Raw genomic sequence first — 18462 nt, 5'->3', positions numbered from 1 at the left:
TGAGAATCGTGTGGCTGGTTGTCCCGCGGTCCCTTCCCCGACTCCCGCACCTCGAGAGGCCGGCGCTGAGGAGTAATGGCTTCCGTCTGCGGTCCCGCTGGTTCCTCCGCTTTGAGAGCAGCTCCGCAGGGCACCGGCAGGGGGCGGCGTTGCCACGCAGCTGGAGGCTCGGCGGGTGACCGTGCCCCCTAACCCCAACACCCCCGTCCAGGCGCTCAGCTTCGGTGACGAGGCCGGGGCTCCCCCTGTTCGGAGGGGGCGGGTCGTGTTCCCTCGCAGGCAGGGCGGCCGGGGTCGTGCGGGGCCACAGGCGGGAGTTTCCAAGCTTCCCAGGCGCACCCCCCTACCACCACCTCAGGAGCCCACGGCCTCCACGAGAAGGAAAGTTACTCTTTTAAGTTTGAAAAGAGGTATCGAGCAGCCAGAATTGACAGTCCGAAGAAAGGGAGGCGCTTTCTAGCAAAGACCGGGGTGGGGGGGATGGGTGTGAGCGCGAGGGCTCGCGGAGATAACACCACGCTCCTTTCGCGCCGCTGAGGCGACTGAAGTTGAGGGGCTGCGAGAGGAACGCTTGTGTCCTTTAAACTCGTACTTTTCGCGGGTCGTGGAACACCAGCTCGTTTCACACTGACATTAGCACACTCACTTGAAAAAGGAAAACCTTAAACGCCCCAGGAACGAACGCGGTTCTCCGCCTCAGGTCTCGGGGAGAGACCGCGCCGCCGGAGCGACCGGCCCGGCTCGGCAGCCCTTCGCGCGACCCGGCGGCCGCGCGCTCCCCGCGCGCCGCACTCCGGGCCCGCCGGGTCCTCAGCCGCTGGCCGCGCGCCCTTCCGGCTGTCCGGCCCGCCGGAGCGCCCGCTCGGGGACGCGCGCTGGCCCCGCGCCGCGCCCCCGGCCGCCCCGGCCCGCTCGCGCGCGCGGGAGACGGGCGCACGCTCCGCCCCCGCGCGCCGCGGGCTCACGCCGAGCTCCCCGCGCCGCCTGAGGTCTCGAGAATCGAAACCCGGGAGAGCTCGCCCTGCCCCTCGCGCGCGCCGCCTGACCGGCACGGGGAAGTGGGCGCCTTAGTTCTCGCCGAGGCCGGCTTTATTAACGGAGTAAATGGCCTAGCTTTACACCACACATTGTCTAATAAAACGATGGTCGGGGGTGGGGGGAGTCGAAAGAACTTCTGGAACCCCGTTCATAAGCTATAATGACGCGCCAGAAAAGGCGACAATTTTACGTTTTGGGAAGTTTCTGCAGTTGCGCGAATTTCGCCGGGCTCCGGTTGTGCGGGCGACTTAGAACTCTTGAGGCATCGGAAATGTTTCTTCGTTGGAGGGGGAAAAAAAAAATAAAAAGAGAGTGTGTGTGTGTGTGTGTGTGTGTGTGTGTGTGTGTGTGTGTGTCGGGGGTGGGGGGGGGGAATCCATACGTCAAATATACGTACATGCACATGAGTGCACACTCACACCCGCCTCCGGCCTCGCGCTCCGGGACCGGTCGCCGCAGCCCTTCAGCTCCGCGGGGCTCTGGCCGCGGGGCGGGCGGGGGCGGCGCCCTATGCAGATGAGGAGGGTGTGGCGATTCGTGCGGCGCCGGGCCCCGGAAGCGCCCAGAGGACCTCGTATAAAAAAAGTACTGAGGCCGTTTCTCCCGCACAACTGCTAAAGCTCCAGAGACAGGAACGTGTGCGGCGGCGGCGGCGGCGGCAGCAGGAGCCGCCACCTCCGGGACCACCGCGACTCAGGCGGCGCGGGCGGGGGCGAGGGGCGGGAGTGGCCGGCGCGGGCGGCGGGGGTCTAGGAAGGACTCGAGTCGCTCGCCGCGGCAGGGAGCGCACTCGCTGCTCCCGAAGAGTTGTCGCCTCGCAGTTCCTCGCTCGCCGCGCTCCTAGAAGGGGCGGCCGCCTCCAGGTGACACAGACGGGACTCCCGCTTGCGCTTTTCCAGATGCATCAGAGATACTTTTGGTGCGGGGCTGCTCTTGTGGGGCGCGGCGCGCGCGGCTGGGGGACCGCGGGGGCCTGGGGAGGGAGCGTCTCCGGGGTGCCCCCCAAGGCGAGGCGGGGGGGATTCAAGCGGGGAAGCGGGGCGCGTTCTTGCCTCCGCGGGGCCCCCCCTGTCCGCCCGGCCGCTCCTCAGCGTCCTCAGCGCGCTCCTTTTCCCACTCCTCCCCCCCCACCCCCCGTTCTCTCTTAGGACCGACCAGGGCCAAGTGGCGTTCGGCGGGCACTTCATGGCGGAAGGCGAAGGGTACTTTGCCATGGCCGAGGACGAGCTGGCCGGCGGCCCCTACATCCCCCTGGGCGGCGATCTGAGCGGCGGCGACTGCGGCGGCGGCGGCGGCGGCGGGTTCGCCGGGCATTGCTTGGAATACTGCGAAAGCCCCACGGCGCACTGCAACGTGCTGAACTGGGAGCAAGTGCAGCGGCTGGATGGCATCCTGAGCGAGACCATCCCAATCCACGGGCGCGGCAACTTCCCCACGCTCGAGCTGCAGCCCAGCCTGATCGTGAAAGTGGTGCGGCGGCGGCTGGCCGAGAAGCGCATTGGCGTCCGCGACGTGCGCCTCAACGGCTCGGCCGCCAGCCACGTCCTGCACCAGGACAGCGGCCTGGGTTACAAAGACCTGGACCTCATCTTCTGCGCCGACCTGCGCGGGGAAGAGGAGTTTCAGACTGTGAAGGACGTCGTGCTGGACTGCCTGTTGGACTTCTTACCCGAAGGGGTGAACAAGGAGAAGATCACACCACTCACGCTCAAGGTAAAGCACACCATCCCCCCACCCCCCCACCCCAGAGGAGCCTGGGGCCCCCGCGGTGGGCCGGGCGCGAGTGCTGCCACCCGGACCCGTGTGCGCGCCCTGGCTGATTTTGCGTTTGAGTTATTATTTTTTTTTTTTTCCTGAGTTCACGAAGGTGCGTGGACTTGTGTCTGAATGTTTTCGTTGACTTGCTGCTTCAGCGCCCCGCGCCTTCTGCTTCCTCATCTGCCCTGCCCTCTCTTCCTTCTCCTTATTTTTTAACTCTTGGCTTTCCTTGCTTGAGACGTGTCCGGAGTACATTCGTACATTCTGATAAGTAGAAGAGTGAAATGTTGTCCTTTTTTTTTTTTTTTTTTTTTTTTTTTGAGTCATTGGATGATTGAGTCTCTGGGAAAAAGAGCAGCCTGCAGCAGAGGCGAGTCAATGGGCTTATTATTGTATTGGAAAATGTGACTAGATTTTGTAGCTGCTTTTTGCTGACTGCAGGCATTAAGAATAAATAAAGCTCTTCTCCGGGTTGGTTCTTGGGTTCGGGATATAATGCGTCCCCTCCTCCCCACTTTGGCGCAAAGCGCGTTTTATGCAATTAGTTAAAATGATCCGAGGAACCAGCCTCCCAGAATGTCTTAATTTAGTTCATATTTGATTTTAGCTGCAGAATCCCAGCGGGAATCCATAAGATACTGGTCCTATCAGTTGCCTGGGGGGTGGAGGGGAAACTAGGTGACTAGGGGCAGGATGAGAGGCAGACTGACTTTTCACTGTAGGCCCTTCTGTGTTTTGAATATTGTGGCTATATTGTGTGAATCTTGTACCTATAAGAACATTCTCAGAAAATAACATTTCAAAAGTCAGACATGACAACAGAACCGCTTAGTACTGTGCTATGTCTGCCAAAAGCCTCAAACTATTACTTCTAGTCTCTTTCCCAGACAGCAGAACCACTCGTTAAATGTATTTTTTGGTTGTTGTTTTCAGAACACTGTTTAATGTTTAAACCTGTAGGTAGTGTTTTGCTGAAACTTGACAAAACAAAAGGGAAGGAGCAAAATGATTCTCAGCTGTGACGAGGATGTATTTATTATTTTTTTCTAGGTTTGCTCATCTTCTTGTTTTGTCTTTTAAATTGTAGGAAGCTTATGTGCAGAAAATGGTTAAAGTGTGCAATGACTCTGACCGATGGAGTCTTATATCCCTGTCAAACAACAGTGGCAAAAATGTGGAACTGAAATTTGTGGATTCCCTCCGGAGGCAGTTTGAATTTAGTGTAGATTCTTTTCAAATCAAATTAGACTCTCTTCTCCTCTTTTACGAATGTTCAGAGAACCCGATGACTGAAACGTTTCACCCCACAATAATTGGGGAGAGCGTCTATGGCGATTTCCATGAAGCCTTTGATCACCTTTGTAACAAGATCATTGCCACGCGGAACCCAGAGGAAATCAGAGGGGGAGGCCTGCTAAAGTACTGCAACCTCTTAGTGAGGGGCTTTAGGCCCGCCTCTGATGAGATCAAGACCCTTCAGAGGTATATGTGTTCCAGGTTTTTCATCGACTTCTCAGACATTGGAGAGCAGCAGAGAAAACTGGAGTCCTATTTGCAGAACCACTTCGTGGGCTTGGAAGACCGCAAGTATGACTATCTCATGACCCTTCATGGAGTGGTGAATGAGAGTACCGTGTGTCTGATGGGACATGAAAGAAGACAGACTTTAAACCTGATCACAATGCTGGCTATCCGGGTGCTAGCTGACCAGAATGTCATCCCTAACGTGGCCAATGTCACTTGCTATTACCAGCCGGCTCCCTATGTAGCAGATGCCAACTTTAGCAATTACTATATTGCACAGGTCCAGCCAGTGTTCACATGCCAGCAACAGACATACTCCACTTGGCTACCCTGCAATTAAGAATCATTTGAGAATGTCCTGTGGGGAAGCCATTTCAGACAAAATAGGGGAAAAAAAAAAAGAGAAAAGAAAAATAAAAAGAAAAAGACTGAATGACCCAGCCCTGATTAGGGATATGTTTTGTGCAATGATGATCTGCTCCTGGTTTTAAACTTGGCAAAGCTTTGTGGATCTTTTCATAGGTATGGGGGCACGATCTCGAAATAACCCACCCACCACCAACAACCCTCCCACCTGATTCTCCCACCAATTGGATTCTTTCCTGAAACAAAAGAGACCTGTCATTAAAAGCAACCAGGTTCTCCTAAAATAACAAGAGACAGAGGAAAAAAAAAGCTTGATGACAATATGGGTTTGCAGTACTTGCTCCCATAGCTTTGCCGTACGAAAAAAAGACAAGTGGATAGTTTCTTATAAGATGGAATTCACAAAAGGGAATATACGGAGATTCAAAAAAGGTCTCCCTCCAACTTAATTATCAATTCAGGAGTTCAGATAGTAACAATGGTACAGGAATAAGGGGTATACCAACATTGGGATTGCTGAGGCTTATAGCGAATACTATCTGTGGAACTCTCCCACTGCGCTAATAGAAATGGCTTGCTCCAAATGAACAGTAGTAGGTTGGTGCAGTTCTCATAACAAACTGCAGAACTTATGATGACACAATCCATTATTTCCAGCTGCGTGCATAGCTCACATTTTTTAAAATGTGAAAATGCAAGCAAAAACAGCTGTAGCAAAGAAAGTATGCTCAAGGACCAAAGATTTACCAGATAAAAATACCCAAGTAGAAGAGAGATAGTAGAATATATAGAGTTACTATATTTGTTACACACCAATATACATCAAAGTGCCTGTTGCCTTCTGAAAATTTGAAGTGGAAAAATTTTATGGTTTAATGACTTTTATTTTATCAGGGACTCAAGAAGAAAATAAAACAACACATAAGCTTGTGAATGGTGGAGGAGATGCCCTATTTTTTTCTTGACAAATACTTGTATAAATTTAACCTTGTTGGTGTGATGTTATCCTAGGTACATGTGTATGTGTGTGTATATTTTGTGTATATATATACATATTTGTGATATGTGTATATACACACAGTTCATTGACTATGGTCTAGAATAATGTAGCAAATAGGAAATGTTTAAATACTGTGTGCTTTTATGTTTTCAACAGGATGAGCTGAGACGTGGGCATATTGCAGTGATGAATTAAATCCCACATCTAAAAATCTTAAAGTGAATGAAGGAGGAAAACGATTAATATATTTGATAGATTGAGCAGAGATTATACCTTTTTAGTGAGTTTTTTTCTTTTTATTTTGTGAGCCATAGAATTCCACAAATGGGAGAATATTTGTTTGGCAGAGCACTCTTTTTTTTATACTGAACTGCCATTTTGACAGTTTGAACCCTTTTAGTTTTTGTAATACTTGCATACCTCCATGGTGTATAGTCCAGTGGATCATGGATCAGTGATAGTCTGTTTAAATCCCTGACTGCTCAAAAGAATTTCTGGTGATCTGAACACTACTTATTAATATTTAAATGAATTTTTAAATGAGTGTATTATGCATTCCAGGACCACTAGAGTTTAGTAAATGTGAAATGACCCTTTTTAAAGAGTATTTGCACAATTGCTTAAAATTTATATATGAGATATATATTATATATAAGATTTTATAAATTCATGCCAACATGAAACATCTTCGATCTGGTTGTCACACTGCATTTAAATATTTAGTACTGTACTTCAAATTCACTCACTTTGCATCAAATCAGATCCAACTTTATTTTCTGTCTCAAGAGACCAGTTACACCTTTGTGAAATGAACTGGCATTACTGTTTCAGTTCAGTGACAGCTAATCTTGAACCCATCCCTTCTCCCAGCCTTTAATTTCTTTGGACACTGGTCTCTGAAAATGCATCTGTTGAAAACAAAACTAACATCCAAAAACCTTCCCTCTTGTCTTGTGAGGCAGCCACATCATCCCTTACCAACCCTAGTGGATGACTGCTTACTATGTGCAGCCCTCTGAAGAATCAGCTGATTGTCGTCATCCATTAGAGAGGGATTGGGGAAGAAAACAGCATCATCCTATTGGCAGTGTAATCTGTTTGTTATCCGGGCATCCCTCAGTTGCTCATTGTTAGTTTAATCCATCCAACTACCTTTCTTGCGCATCTTTCTTGGAAGCCTTCACCTGAACTCGATGGGTTTGCTGTAGCAGCCTCCCTGTGAACTCTGTCCCAGCTGTAACAGCTACTGCACTGCCACTCGCTGTTTCCTAGGGAACTTTTTCTTCTCCCATGTTGGCTCCGACTCGCTCACGCCAGCCCTGGGTTTTGAGATATTCATTGCGAATTCCCAGGAAATGTTCCATTTGCAGATTAAGCCTGATACTTAACCATCAGAAACCCAGAGCTCCATTCTCCTTACCTGTTTGGACATTCCCTAAGATTAAAGCTAAGGGAACACTCAGGAATGGAGGAGGAGCGGCTGGGCATCTGCCTTCTTCCTTCTCATCCTAACTCTTGACGGATGAGTCATCCACTATTTCACGAAGAATCTGGAGGTCTCCGGCTCTGCCAGAGTAACGATCCGCTGTTATTTTATGCCACAGATTCTTGTATGGAGGGGCCTTCTTTGAAAAATACACTTTTCATTTGTTTTCTCAGATATTTATGTTCTTTTCTTGCTTACTCCGGGGCTGGTAGCATAGTCGGAAATGCCAGCACCTGGCATTCAGTTAGTAACAGGCTGTACTCAAGACAACCTTCGGCATTTACTTTGATTGATATAATTTATTTCCCTTTTGTATGTACTATAGTCTTGTGCATATGTAGTTGAACAAACAGTGGAATATATGTCTATCTTTGTGGATGTGTGGCCTAAACATTTGAATGTCTGGTGGGAGAGAGCCGTGTGTCATAGGTCAGAAGAAAAGACAGCTCTCAACTCCTGATTAGTGTCTGTGATTTGCTTACCTTTGTGTTTATCTGGCCAAGTGTGCTGTTACTTTAAAGCAGGAAGTTTTTTTTTTTTTCCCTCTGCTGGAGGCTCTTCTCACCTGTCCAGCCTGGCACATCAGGGAGCACTTCACCCATGACAGTGCCCTTTTAACAAGTTGACTTTATTTGCAGTAAAGTCTCATTGCCTCAAGATGTCCTACATCAAGATGGACTTTTCCTTTCCAGAAACAGGATCAAATATTTGCTCACTCTTGGTATTGGGTGGACTGTTTTAACCAGGCTCCAGCATTGCAAGGATGGAAGAAGGTCTGTAAGCCAAGCCAAGGAGGAAACGCCAAGAAAAGTGAACATACTGTTCATTTTTGCCACCCCTTTCTGTTTGCTTATTGTAGGTTGCCTTACTGCGTGTAAAGTTGTTTTCAGTGCAATGCTTGTCAAATAAATATTGTGAGCTATTTTGTAAATGAAATGTATTATGTTAAAAGCTGTCAGCAGTTCAGAAATAAGCTTTTTTTGTTGTTTGAAGACAACATGTGTTAGATGATGCCAAAAAGCCAAAAAAAGTAATTTCATATATAGCACCTATTTGAATATAATCTTTCTTTATGATCTCTCATAGCATAGCCTTTTTAGTGCTAAGAAAGAATCTCTATGTAATATTTTGTCATAATAATGGCTTGCTAACAAAGTACATGGTCAAAGTACAGAGTTGGAAGATGGCAAGTAACTTGGTGAGACTGGCTGCAAATCCTTGCAGAATGGAGGAGTCTCTGCCCACTGGCTGTCTCTCTCTTCGACCTCTCTACAACCATCGCCTGCTCCGAGACGTCCTGTTTGCAGCAAGCTGCTTCTGGGGTCACTCTTTTGGAATACTTTCATTTTAGACTGTGTCACAGGCAGAAAAGGAGTTGATGGAGAATGGACTCTTTAAAAACTGACATGTTTGAATCAACGCTAGAGGGAACAGATTGTGAATTTTGTTTACAGCATCCAATATTTGGATTTTTTTTTTGTAAATAAAAAGAAGTTATTTTTTTCTATTGATTTGTGTGTTGTCTTCCGTGTCTATGCTGGCTAAAGACTGTATCCTCTGAGTCCAGCCGTGTCCATGAGAAAAGATGGGGCAGTGTTTGGAGAAGACCCACCTTTATCAACTTCTGATTGGAGTAAAGTCACTAAAATGCCCAGCTTACAGCCAGCCCAACTCTTGACTGGCTCAGTGGGCTCCATTAGAATCTAGATAATGAGTTTTGAATCTGGTTATGAGCTTAGCTGTGTTAAGTGCCCCAGGCAGAGCTGTCTTTCAGGATCAGTAGTGGCTCCTGACTCTGGACTGCAGGGCTGCTGTAGCCCTGAGTGGGTTTGGTTCTAGGGAGTAGGCCAAGTGCTGTGATGAGGTCATCACCGGTTTTATGTGTATCATCTAAGGCTCTATAGTGTTACTCAGAGTGTTCACCTTGGGAGGAAGGGAGGGCCTTTTGAAAGTCACTAATCAGAAGGAAGAGTGATCACAGGATCTAAATTGTGCTTTGTTTGTGTGCATGTGCCGAGTGCAAAGACGTTGCTCTTTGACAAGCATTTCATGTAATCTCACCTGTTCAGATTGCCAGGGAGCAGCCATTTATTATTATTTTTTTCTTTGTGTTTTTTGGAGACTTTCTCACTACTGGTAGCATGAGAGTTTGGTAAGCCTCAGCTATTATAGGACATCCTTGTGGTTTATGAAACCATTGAAAGTTCTGATGTTGGACAGAATGCATGCTTGACACTGTATCTGAGGAAGAGCCATTCCTGGTATTCAAAGCCAGTTTCCCTCACATACACATTATAAAAATACAAGGTGGTTATTTGCTTTGGTGGTGGTATTTGTGTGGCATTCTCTTCTTCCTTTGTTGCAACCTCTTCATTTTTTTTTACAACCATCCCTTGCATGTCTGTGGTCATCACAAGCCTCCTTTTTAAGCAAGGGTTGAATAAGGACAGTGTATATTAAGCTCCTACTTAAAGGGTAGCCTTATGTATACCCTACTATTTCTAGTTGAACTACCAGACTGCACCTAGCTAAACCTGGAGAGAAGTAACCCACTCTTCCTTTCCTTGGGAATAATCTTAACTTCTGTACCATAGTTTCTTTAAGAAGAAAAACAAAAGACAAAAAATTAATACCCAGAAAGCAAAAACAAAGAAATCAAAACCCTAGTTTTAGAATATTAAGTAGAATATGAACTGTTAAAATCATTAAATACCTCAGAAATTAAGCCGTAATTTCCTTCTTAGAACTAAGTTTAAAATAATATGAATGTCCTGCAGTCTAATAGCAAATACAGTCAAGTGGGAGGGGGGAAGGAAAAATGATTTAAAATGACAATGGCTTTCACCCAGCAACACCCAGGTCTTCATTTATAATGCTATGCTCCTGAAAAAGGAACCAGGTCTTCTTTGACAAATGGCTGGATCAAGGGCTGGGGCAAGGAATACTTCAGAGGAACCTGGAACATCTTGTTTCAGAAAGATAAGGTGTGCTAAAAAAGGAAAAACAGCAACAACAAAAAACAGGGATGAAGGGTATGTCAAAAGGACACAGGGGTCACCTGAGAGAACTCCAGTGGCCATAACTGGAACAATTTGAGCAAAAAAAAAAACCAAGTAGTGTTGGATTATAACCTAAAATATAAAATGTCTGTGAGTCCACATGGATAGAAATAGATGGTTACATAAATAAATGGAAGCAAAAAAATAACTTTCCCATACAGAATTCCAAATAATCCGTGTAGATACTGCTTACTCCAGGAGGCAGAGCTTAACTCCTCACCTCTTAAGCATGAACTGGGTGTGATGACTTCTTTCTAAAGTGCATTGTATGGAAAAAGTGAATAAAGAGTGCTTACACCAGTGGAGAGACCTGACGGACCGTCTAAGCCAGGCGGTTATGGTCCCCATCATCAGTGATAAATCATGAAGATAACAAGCACTTTTGGTTATGAGGTGGTGAAAATGGCACTTTACCTCCGCAATCTTCCTCTCCAAAGCCGTAATGTCTAATTATGAGATGAGAAAAAGACAAATTTGAATTGAGGGGCATGCTATGAAGTATCAGACTAGTATTCCTTAAATCATTAAAACAAAATCTGAAAACTGCTACAGGGAAGAGGAGCCTAAGGAGACATGACAACTGAATGTCTTCTGGTATCTTGGATGGGATCTGGGAAAGAAAATGACGTGAGGTTAAAATCTCAGGGAGTCTGAATAAAGTGCTGTGTTATTGAAATAATATTTCCATCTCAGTTCATTAGTTATGACAAATGTCCCATGCTAATGTAGGACATTACTGGTGGGGAAAGTGGATGTAGGGTATGTGGAAATTCTCTGTACTCTGTTCGCGATTTTTCTTTAAACATAAAACTATTCTCAAATAAAGTGTTTACTGAAAAATGAAGACTGATCCTTCTTTGCTATTTCTAGGGAAGTGAATCTATTTGTAGAAACAGTAATGCATAGTGAGTTTAATTTTTTAATGTTTACCATACTTAAGTGTTAGGAGAGCATATGAAGGAATGGAAATAAAATGATGTGTTTTATTCACACACATCAGAAAAATTTTATCTACAAGTTTTGGAGAAAAGGGAGTGGATTGAAGAGAGTTGAATTATAGGCAAGTCTTTTTCTGTAGAACAGCAGGGAGAGTTCATATTACCTTAGAGCATTAAGGCAAGGGGACACTAACTGTAACTACAAACCATCATGTAGATGTTTTTAAATATGGAGACTAAATTATGGAGCAGGGGACGAAAATTTCATCACCCTAATATACAGAAAACCCGGGGAAGTTGTTTAGGAGCTCTTTACAAGGGAGTAAATGACTTTTTCTAAATGCTAGGGGATGCTAATAGTTGGTGGAGTGTTGAAATGAATTATTATTTAGTATAAGTAACCACTTTCACCATTTACCTGCTTACCTAAGCTTTTTCAGCAGATCAGGTTTTCTTAAAGTGAAGGGACAGCTGCTCTTATATTTACTTTCTCAGCTCAATCACTGGCATTAAAAATCGTTGAAAAATGCTGTTTTCAAAAATAGATGCCCTTAGTAATTTTTGAAAGCAGCCATTCTAGCGTTGCAGTTTATGGAGTTAGGACGAGGCCCGAGCTTTCTGCCGAGGGACATGGAGCGCCCCAACGGCAGGAATTTATGAGTGTGGGGCTAAGTTATTTCTAACCTCCATAATGGAAAGTTCCCTTCAGAATCCCCTTCAGAAACTATTGATTTTCCAGCACAGTGTGTACTTATCAGTAATGCCAAGATTTTGTGGCATCATCTGGCCATGTCATTAGAAAACGGCTGAAACCCTATTCTTTCTTTTTTTTTCTTCTTCTAGCAAAATTCACCATAAGGAGCTACACTAGGCACTATGGATATCGCCATCCTATGCACTAGTTCTGAATTGCATACGGTCTGGAGTATCTTCCTATAGATCTCTTCAAATAAGGTAAAGATGATCACGCTTCATATGTTCTTGATTTTAATAGGGAATGTAAAGAAGTATTAAAATATCTGCATTTTAGAGTCCAATTGTCAGAGAAGAGAAACAAATTCAATCAAGTTCAAGGCCTAAAGTCTGAGTTAGAGTTGCCAGATTTGGAAATAAAAATACACGATGCCCAGTTAAATTTGAAATTCCGAGATGCCATGATTGTTTTAAAAGTGTAAGTTTGTCCCATGCAATATTTTGGACATACTTATACTAAAAATTATCTGTATTTATCTGAGATGCAAATTGAATTGGGAGTCCCGTATTTTAACAGGCAAGTCTAAAACCTACATTGGATTACAAAATTAGGCTAAAAACGTTTCCTAGTATACAGCTAGAGTCCAGAACACTTTATAACTTGTTAATATCTAACTTCAGGTACCATGAAACACTGTATGCACAGAGAGCAGCCCTGTGGCAGCAAACCCTTTGAAACATGGTTCATTCATTAAATATTTGCTGAATGCCTTTTACGTGTTTAGCCTTGTGTTAGACTCTGAGACCCAAAAGAAGGGGGAGGCCTGGTCCATTGACCTTTAGAAGCTAGGTTCCACTTACAAGCAGAACTTAGTTGCTGAAATTTAATTTTTCAGCTACCCTGGGGTTAATTACTCACGAGGTTTAGCTCTGCATGGGGTACTATAAAGAGCCCTGTGGACTAATGGGGAGTCTGGGTGAGGGTAATAGCCCTTGAAATGTGCCTTCCTGGGAGCTTTCAGAGGCAGATCTCCCCACAGGTAGCCCCCTGTGTGGACAGGCACTGGCCATTTGCTTGTTTGGCAGGAAGGATAAAGATAGATATTTTGCAGTTTCTGCTGAGGGAAGCAAAAATTCTCCCCAAGCTGCTGGACGTTTGCGTTCTCTTTTTCAAAACTACTGCAAAAATCTTTAGGGCTTAACTAGAATGCACCTTGAAATTTTATTGCCCTATAATTCTGTTTGCTGCAGCACATTAAAATTCCCTTGAATGTTTCTTATGTAACCACTTCTGGTTAACTGTCATCTTGAAGTTATTACAACTTAGTGTTTGCTACCTTTTTTTTTTTTTTTTTCTTTTTCCCAGAGCTGTGAAAGTTCTTTTCTCAGAGGTTTCAAATGCACCGGGCACCCCAGACCTTACCCGCTCCCAGTTTGTGTATAACTGGGTGTGTTGTCAGTCTGGGTATTTGTTTTGTCAGGGTAGAGACCTTATTTAAGGAGCATTTTTTAAACTGTCATTGGTTACTTATGTTCTCCTCCAGCCTCCACTGAGTAAGAGAAATCCACAACTTTCACCATCATCCAAACATTTAATAAATACTTACTTTCTTATGCCCTTGCCTTGATACTCTATGAAGAATTAAAAAGGGTTATACAAAGCTGGCTCCTTCTCACTTGTGGTCTTAATTGAAAAGTGAAACAGGGATATGCACAAACAAATAAAACATGAAGCTGCAGTGAAATTAAGAATTTTGCCAAAATGAGTGGCCAAGCTCGTTCCCTCTTTAGAGCATCTGCTGGTTGTTCCAGCTCTGCGGAAAGTTCTTTCCCCAGATTTTTGCATCTCTTGTGCCCTTACTTTATTATTATTATTATCATTATTACCATCATCAGTTATTGTTGTTGATGTATTACTTTCTGAAAGAGATCCTCCTATTTAGAGTTTTCCTCCAGCATTTTTACCAAGTTACTCTAAGCCTTTATCCCAATTTTAGATGTGTATTATCAGTATATCTGTCCCTACCTGAAATTATATTATAAATGGATTATTTCTTAACTTATGACTTATTTATCACCATAGAATTAAGTTCCATAAAGGCAATAACTTTATCTATAATTCGCCACCATGTTCTTAAGGTCCAAAAGAACACCTGCTACATAGGAAGTGCTTGCTATATTTTGGTGTGTGAATGAATGAATGAATGAAGCCCATTTGGCCCAGGATGAGAGGTGTGGCAGAATATCTATTTCGGAGGGTGTTAAAGACGATAAAAGAAGAGTGAAGAGTAACAGCGAATCCTGCTAAAATAAGAATGGTATCTCAGAGAATGTCTGCTCATGAAAAGGGCCCAGAGGAGACCCAGGTGGAGAAATTCCAGTCTTGAGGCAAGAATGGAGCCCCAGACAGTAGAAGAGAGATGGACTCCGTTGCGGTGTTTGGGGCAGGAGCCTTCATACCTGTTCTTGGTTCCTGAACTCGAGCAGTTGAGAACAGTGGGCCAGTTTGTACAGGTAGCCTTGGTGTGGCCTGGTGCTCAGAACAAGAGTGATGGATAGTTCATCCTCTAGTGCCCACAGGTGTGTTCTGTCTGTTCCAAACCAGACCTCACCTGGCAGCCTGGTAAACTGAGGACTTCAGTTGTCCTGCACAGTGACTAGAGTCTCTTCTTCATCACCTGCTCTGTCTCTTAGAACCAAGGAATCCCTGAGAGAAGTTTTCTGGCAGAGTAGAGAGACTGAGGTGTGTCTCCTATTTTAAGTAAGGGTAGGGGCTCTTAGTAAAGTAATGCTCAAAATTCTCCAAGCCAGGCTTCAGCAATACGTGAACCGAGAACTTCCAGATGTTCAAGCTGGTTTTAGAAAAGGCAGAGGAACCAGAGATCAAATTGCCAATATACGTTGGATCATCGAAAAAGCAAGAGAGTTCCAGAAAAACATCTATTTCTGCTTTATTGACTATGCCAAAGCCTTCAACTGTGTGGATCACATTAAACTGTGGAAAATTCTGAAGGAGATGGGAATACCAGACCACCTGACCTGTCTCTTGAGAAACCTGTATGCAGGTCAGGAAGCAACAGTTAGAACTGGACTTGGAACAACAGACTGGTTCCAAATAGAGAAAGGAGTACATCAAGGCTGTATATTGTCACCCTGCTTATTTAACTTATATGCAGAGCACATCATGAGAAACACTGGGCTGGAAGAAGCACAAGCTGGAATCACAATTGCTGGGAGAAATATCAATAACCTCAGATATGCAGATGACACCACCCTTATGGCAGAAAGTGAAGAACTAAAGAGCCTCTTGATGGAAGTGAAAGAGGAGAGTGAAAAAGTTGGCTTAAAGCTCAACATTCAGAAAACTAAGATCATGGCATCTGGTCCCATCACTTCATGGCAAATAGATGGGGAGACAGTGGAAATAGTGTCAGACTTTATTTTTTGGGGCTCTAAAATCACTGCAGATGGTGACTGCAGCCATGAAATTAAAAGATGCTTACTCCTTGGAGGGAAAGTTATGACCAACCTAGATAGCATATTAAAAGGCAGAGACATTACTTTGCCAATAAAGGTCCGTCTGGTCAAGGCTATGGTTTTTCCAGTGGTCATGTATGGATGTGAGAGTTGGACGGTGAAGAAAGCTGAGCACCGAAAAATTGATGCTTTTGAACTGTGGTGTTGGAGAAGACTCTTGAGAGTCCCTTGGACTGCAAGGAGATCCAACCAGTCCATCCTGAAGGAGATAAGTCCTGGGTGTTCATTGGAAGGACTGATGTTGAAGCTGAAACTCCAATACTTTGGCCACCTCATGCGAAGAGTTGACTCATTGGAAAAGACTCTGATGCTTGGAGGGATTGGGGGCAGGAGGAGAAGGGAAAGACAGAGGATGAGATGCCTGGATGGCATCACCGACTCTATGGGTATGAGTTTGAGTAAACTCCGGGAGTTTGCGATGGACAGGGAGGCCTGGCGTGCTTCGATTCATGGGGTCGCAAAGAGTGGGACACGACTGAGTGACTGAACTGAACTGAACTGAGGGGCTGTTAGGGAGGAATTCACTTTGCTATTTGAAGGCAGATACGTAAAGGACCGTTTGTTCATCAGCCCTTTCAGCTAATGAGACGGTTGGCGTTTCCACTGGCATCCTCATCTGGTCAAACCTCACGGAACTAACAGTCCTGTCCTGGGGCAGTATCCTTGCTGTGGCTGTTTGCTGTTGCTGTTTCAGGTGCGTCCCGGTTGCAGAATGCTGCGTTGTTGTTAGACACCCGTGCCTGTTCTGGTGTTGCTTGTATGTGTGTGCTCAGTTGCTCAGTTGTGTCTGAATCTTTGTGATTCTATGGATTGTAGTCCGCCAGGCTCCTCTCTCCATGAGATTCCCCAGGCAAAAATACTGGAGTGGGTTGCCATTTCCTCCTCCAGGGGATCTTCCTGACCCAGGAATCGAACCTATGTCTCCTGTGTCTTCTGCATTGCAGGCAGGTTCTTTACTGCTGAGACACCGGGGATTCCCATGCTGTGGTGTTGGCTTATGGTCACAATAAAGTTTAGATGTGGTTCTATGAGTGCCAAAGAAATTGAATCCCAGACTTCAAGAAATCATTTAAAAATTAGTTTCAGACTTTCATTATTGCCACTTGTATTCATTCAAACAGACTTGAACTTTCTGGTTATTGTCCTAAGTCCCAAACCACTTAAGCCATGGCGATTCTCATCAGAAGTGATGTCAGGAGGGAAATTGGTTGAGATAAGTGAAACACGCATGATATGTTTCATAAAGAGTACTGAGCATTTTGGGCTTCTCCAGTGGCTCAGCAGTAAAGAATCTGCCTGCAATGTAGGAGATGCAAGTTTGGTCCCTGAGTCAGGAAGAGCCCCTCCTGGAGGAGGGCATGGCAACCCACACCAGTATTCTTCCCTGGAGAATCTTATGGACAGAGAAGTCCTGGCAGGCTATAGTCCATAGGGTCGCAAAGAGTTGGGCTCAACTGAAGTGATTGAGTTCGTGCACATGCACTGAGCATCTCATGTGAAGCTCTATTGTAAGCAGGTATGTGTGGGGCTTCTGAATCAACTCAAGGTCCTGAGAGTCAGTAGGGGAAATAAAAGATGGGTATGTAAAGAGAGAGTTTTTCCTCATTTCCATGAGAGGACAGTAGTTGACATTATGTGCTTACCAGAATTCTGACTCCGCAAGAAGTCTTTCTCCCCTGGGCCTATATCATGTGCTCTTTCCAGGCCACCTGGAGGGAGGACCTGATGTTTTCTGGGTTCTTCCTCTGGGTCAGGATGCTTAGCACTTGATGTACACCATCCATCATCTTGTTAACAGCTAGTAGCGCCGTTCTTTTCCCCACTTTACTGAGCAGGAAATGAAATTTAGGAGGGATAGAGTTCTAGCTCTCCAGCTGGAAGGGGAAAAGAAAAAAGGAGGATTCCAGGGCGAGTCTTGAACTTCATGTTCTTTGCTATGTCCTAACCTCTCCACCCCCTCCCACGTCTCACCCTTGGCTGTGGATGGTCAGTGCTGCTTTCTCTCCATCCTCTGAACTTAAGAGCAGGAAAGAGGCTACACAGCCCACCCCAGAGGAGGTAGTGTGAACCCGAAGAATAAGAGTGGTTCTAAGATGTGAATGAGTCCCCATAGCAGGCCCGACAGACAGTGTATAATATCAATAGTATGCATTTGATTTGATAAAATAATTATATTTTACATTTAATCACCAAAATAATCCTGAGGATTAGATTAAAAGGATATTATGATCATCTCACTTTTAAGGTTAAAAAAAAAAAAATGAGACTCAGGGAGACAGAGCTTGTGTATAAGACATAAAGGCCTTTAGAATTAGTTCAGCGTTCAGAGTCAGGGAGATTCTATTTCTGCCTGAGACACAAGGCAAATCGGTATCCAGGTCCTTCTACATCCCCTCTATCAACCATCTATCCAGATGGCAGGTGCATCATAGCAACACAGCAGGTGTAAGGTCCAGGAAGAGTATCTGAGCTTTTCTTACATGATGAGTTCACATAAATTGCCTCTTGTGAGTGGATTACCTGACAAAAATTAAGCGTGATTTAAATTTTTAGTGGGCACTCAGAATTCAGTAAGCAACTTCAGTGCTGTCAAAGCTATTTTCTGTATGTCCTATTACAGAGAATGAGGCACTTAATCTTTAAAAAGTGATCAATTAGTCTGGCTTACATCATATCTTACTGACAATGCCTGCTACCAGCTGGCTGCTTCTGAATCTGTTTTCTTTTTTTTTTTCTTCTTCTTTATTTTGGAGAAAATGTTTGAAAGGAAAGGTAAAGAGTGTAATGAGACATGGCAAAGTCTGAATACATTTCTATAACTCCTGAAATGTTCATTAGTCTTCTTGTGCTGAAGGCTGATCACACCTGTTTACTTCTGCCGCCTGAAATGTTCCTTTGCTTTTTTTCTCCTAGCCTGCAATGTCTGCTTAATGATGTCACAAACCTTTCTCAATACATGATGTCAACAAGATTCTTTGTCACTTGGTGAATAGTTGAGGGTGATTGGGAGTGGAGGGCAAGGCCAGGGCTGAGGGCCTGGATTCTAGTCCTGTACCAGCACTA

General features: G+C 45.0%; 1 protein-coding gene across 2 annotated transcripts; it reads left to right on the top strand.

Annotated features, from left to right (window-relative positions):
* Positions 1 to 1743: 1743 nt before the first annotated feature.
* TENT5A (terminal nucleotidyltransferase 5A) lies at positions 1744 to 8683 on the top strand. 2 transcript variants are annotated; one of them, XM_061131952.1, is made up of 3 exons: positions 1744 to 1901; positions 2187 to 2751; positions 3884 to 8683. In XM_061131952.1, exons 2-3 carry the CDS (start codon positions 2224 to 2226, stop codon positions 4658 to 4660), a joined length of 1305 nt encoding a protein of 434 aa, XP_060987935.1. In that variant the 5' UTR covers positions 1744 to 1901; positions 2187 to 2223; the 3' UTR covers positions 4661 to 8683. The 2 variants fall into 2 exon arrangements, with proteins under 2 accessions (XP_060987935.1, XP_060987934.1); XM_061131951.1 differs by having other exon boundaries at positions 1769 to 1957.
* The last annotated feature ends 9779 nt before the right edge of the window (positions 8684 to 18462 follow it).

Source organism: Dama dama, chromosome 28, assembly GCF_033118175.1.
Source record: "Dama dama isolate Ldn47 chromosome 28, ASM3311817v1, whole genome shotgun sequence".
NCBI classification, from domain to species: Eukaryota; Metazoa; Chordata; class Mammalia; order Artiodactyla; family Cervidae; genus Dama; species Dama dama.
The sequence above is the reverse complement of the archived record's forward strand: the minus strand, read 5'-3'. Positions and strand labels throughout refer to the sequence as shown.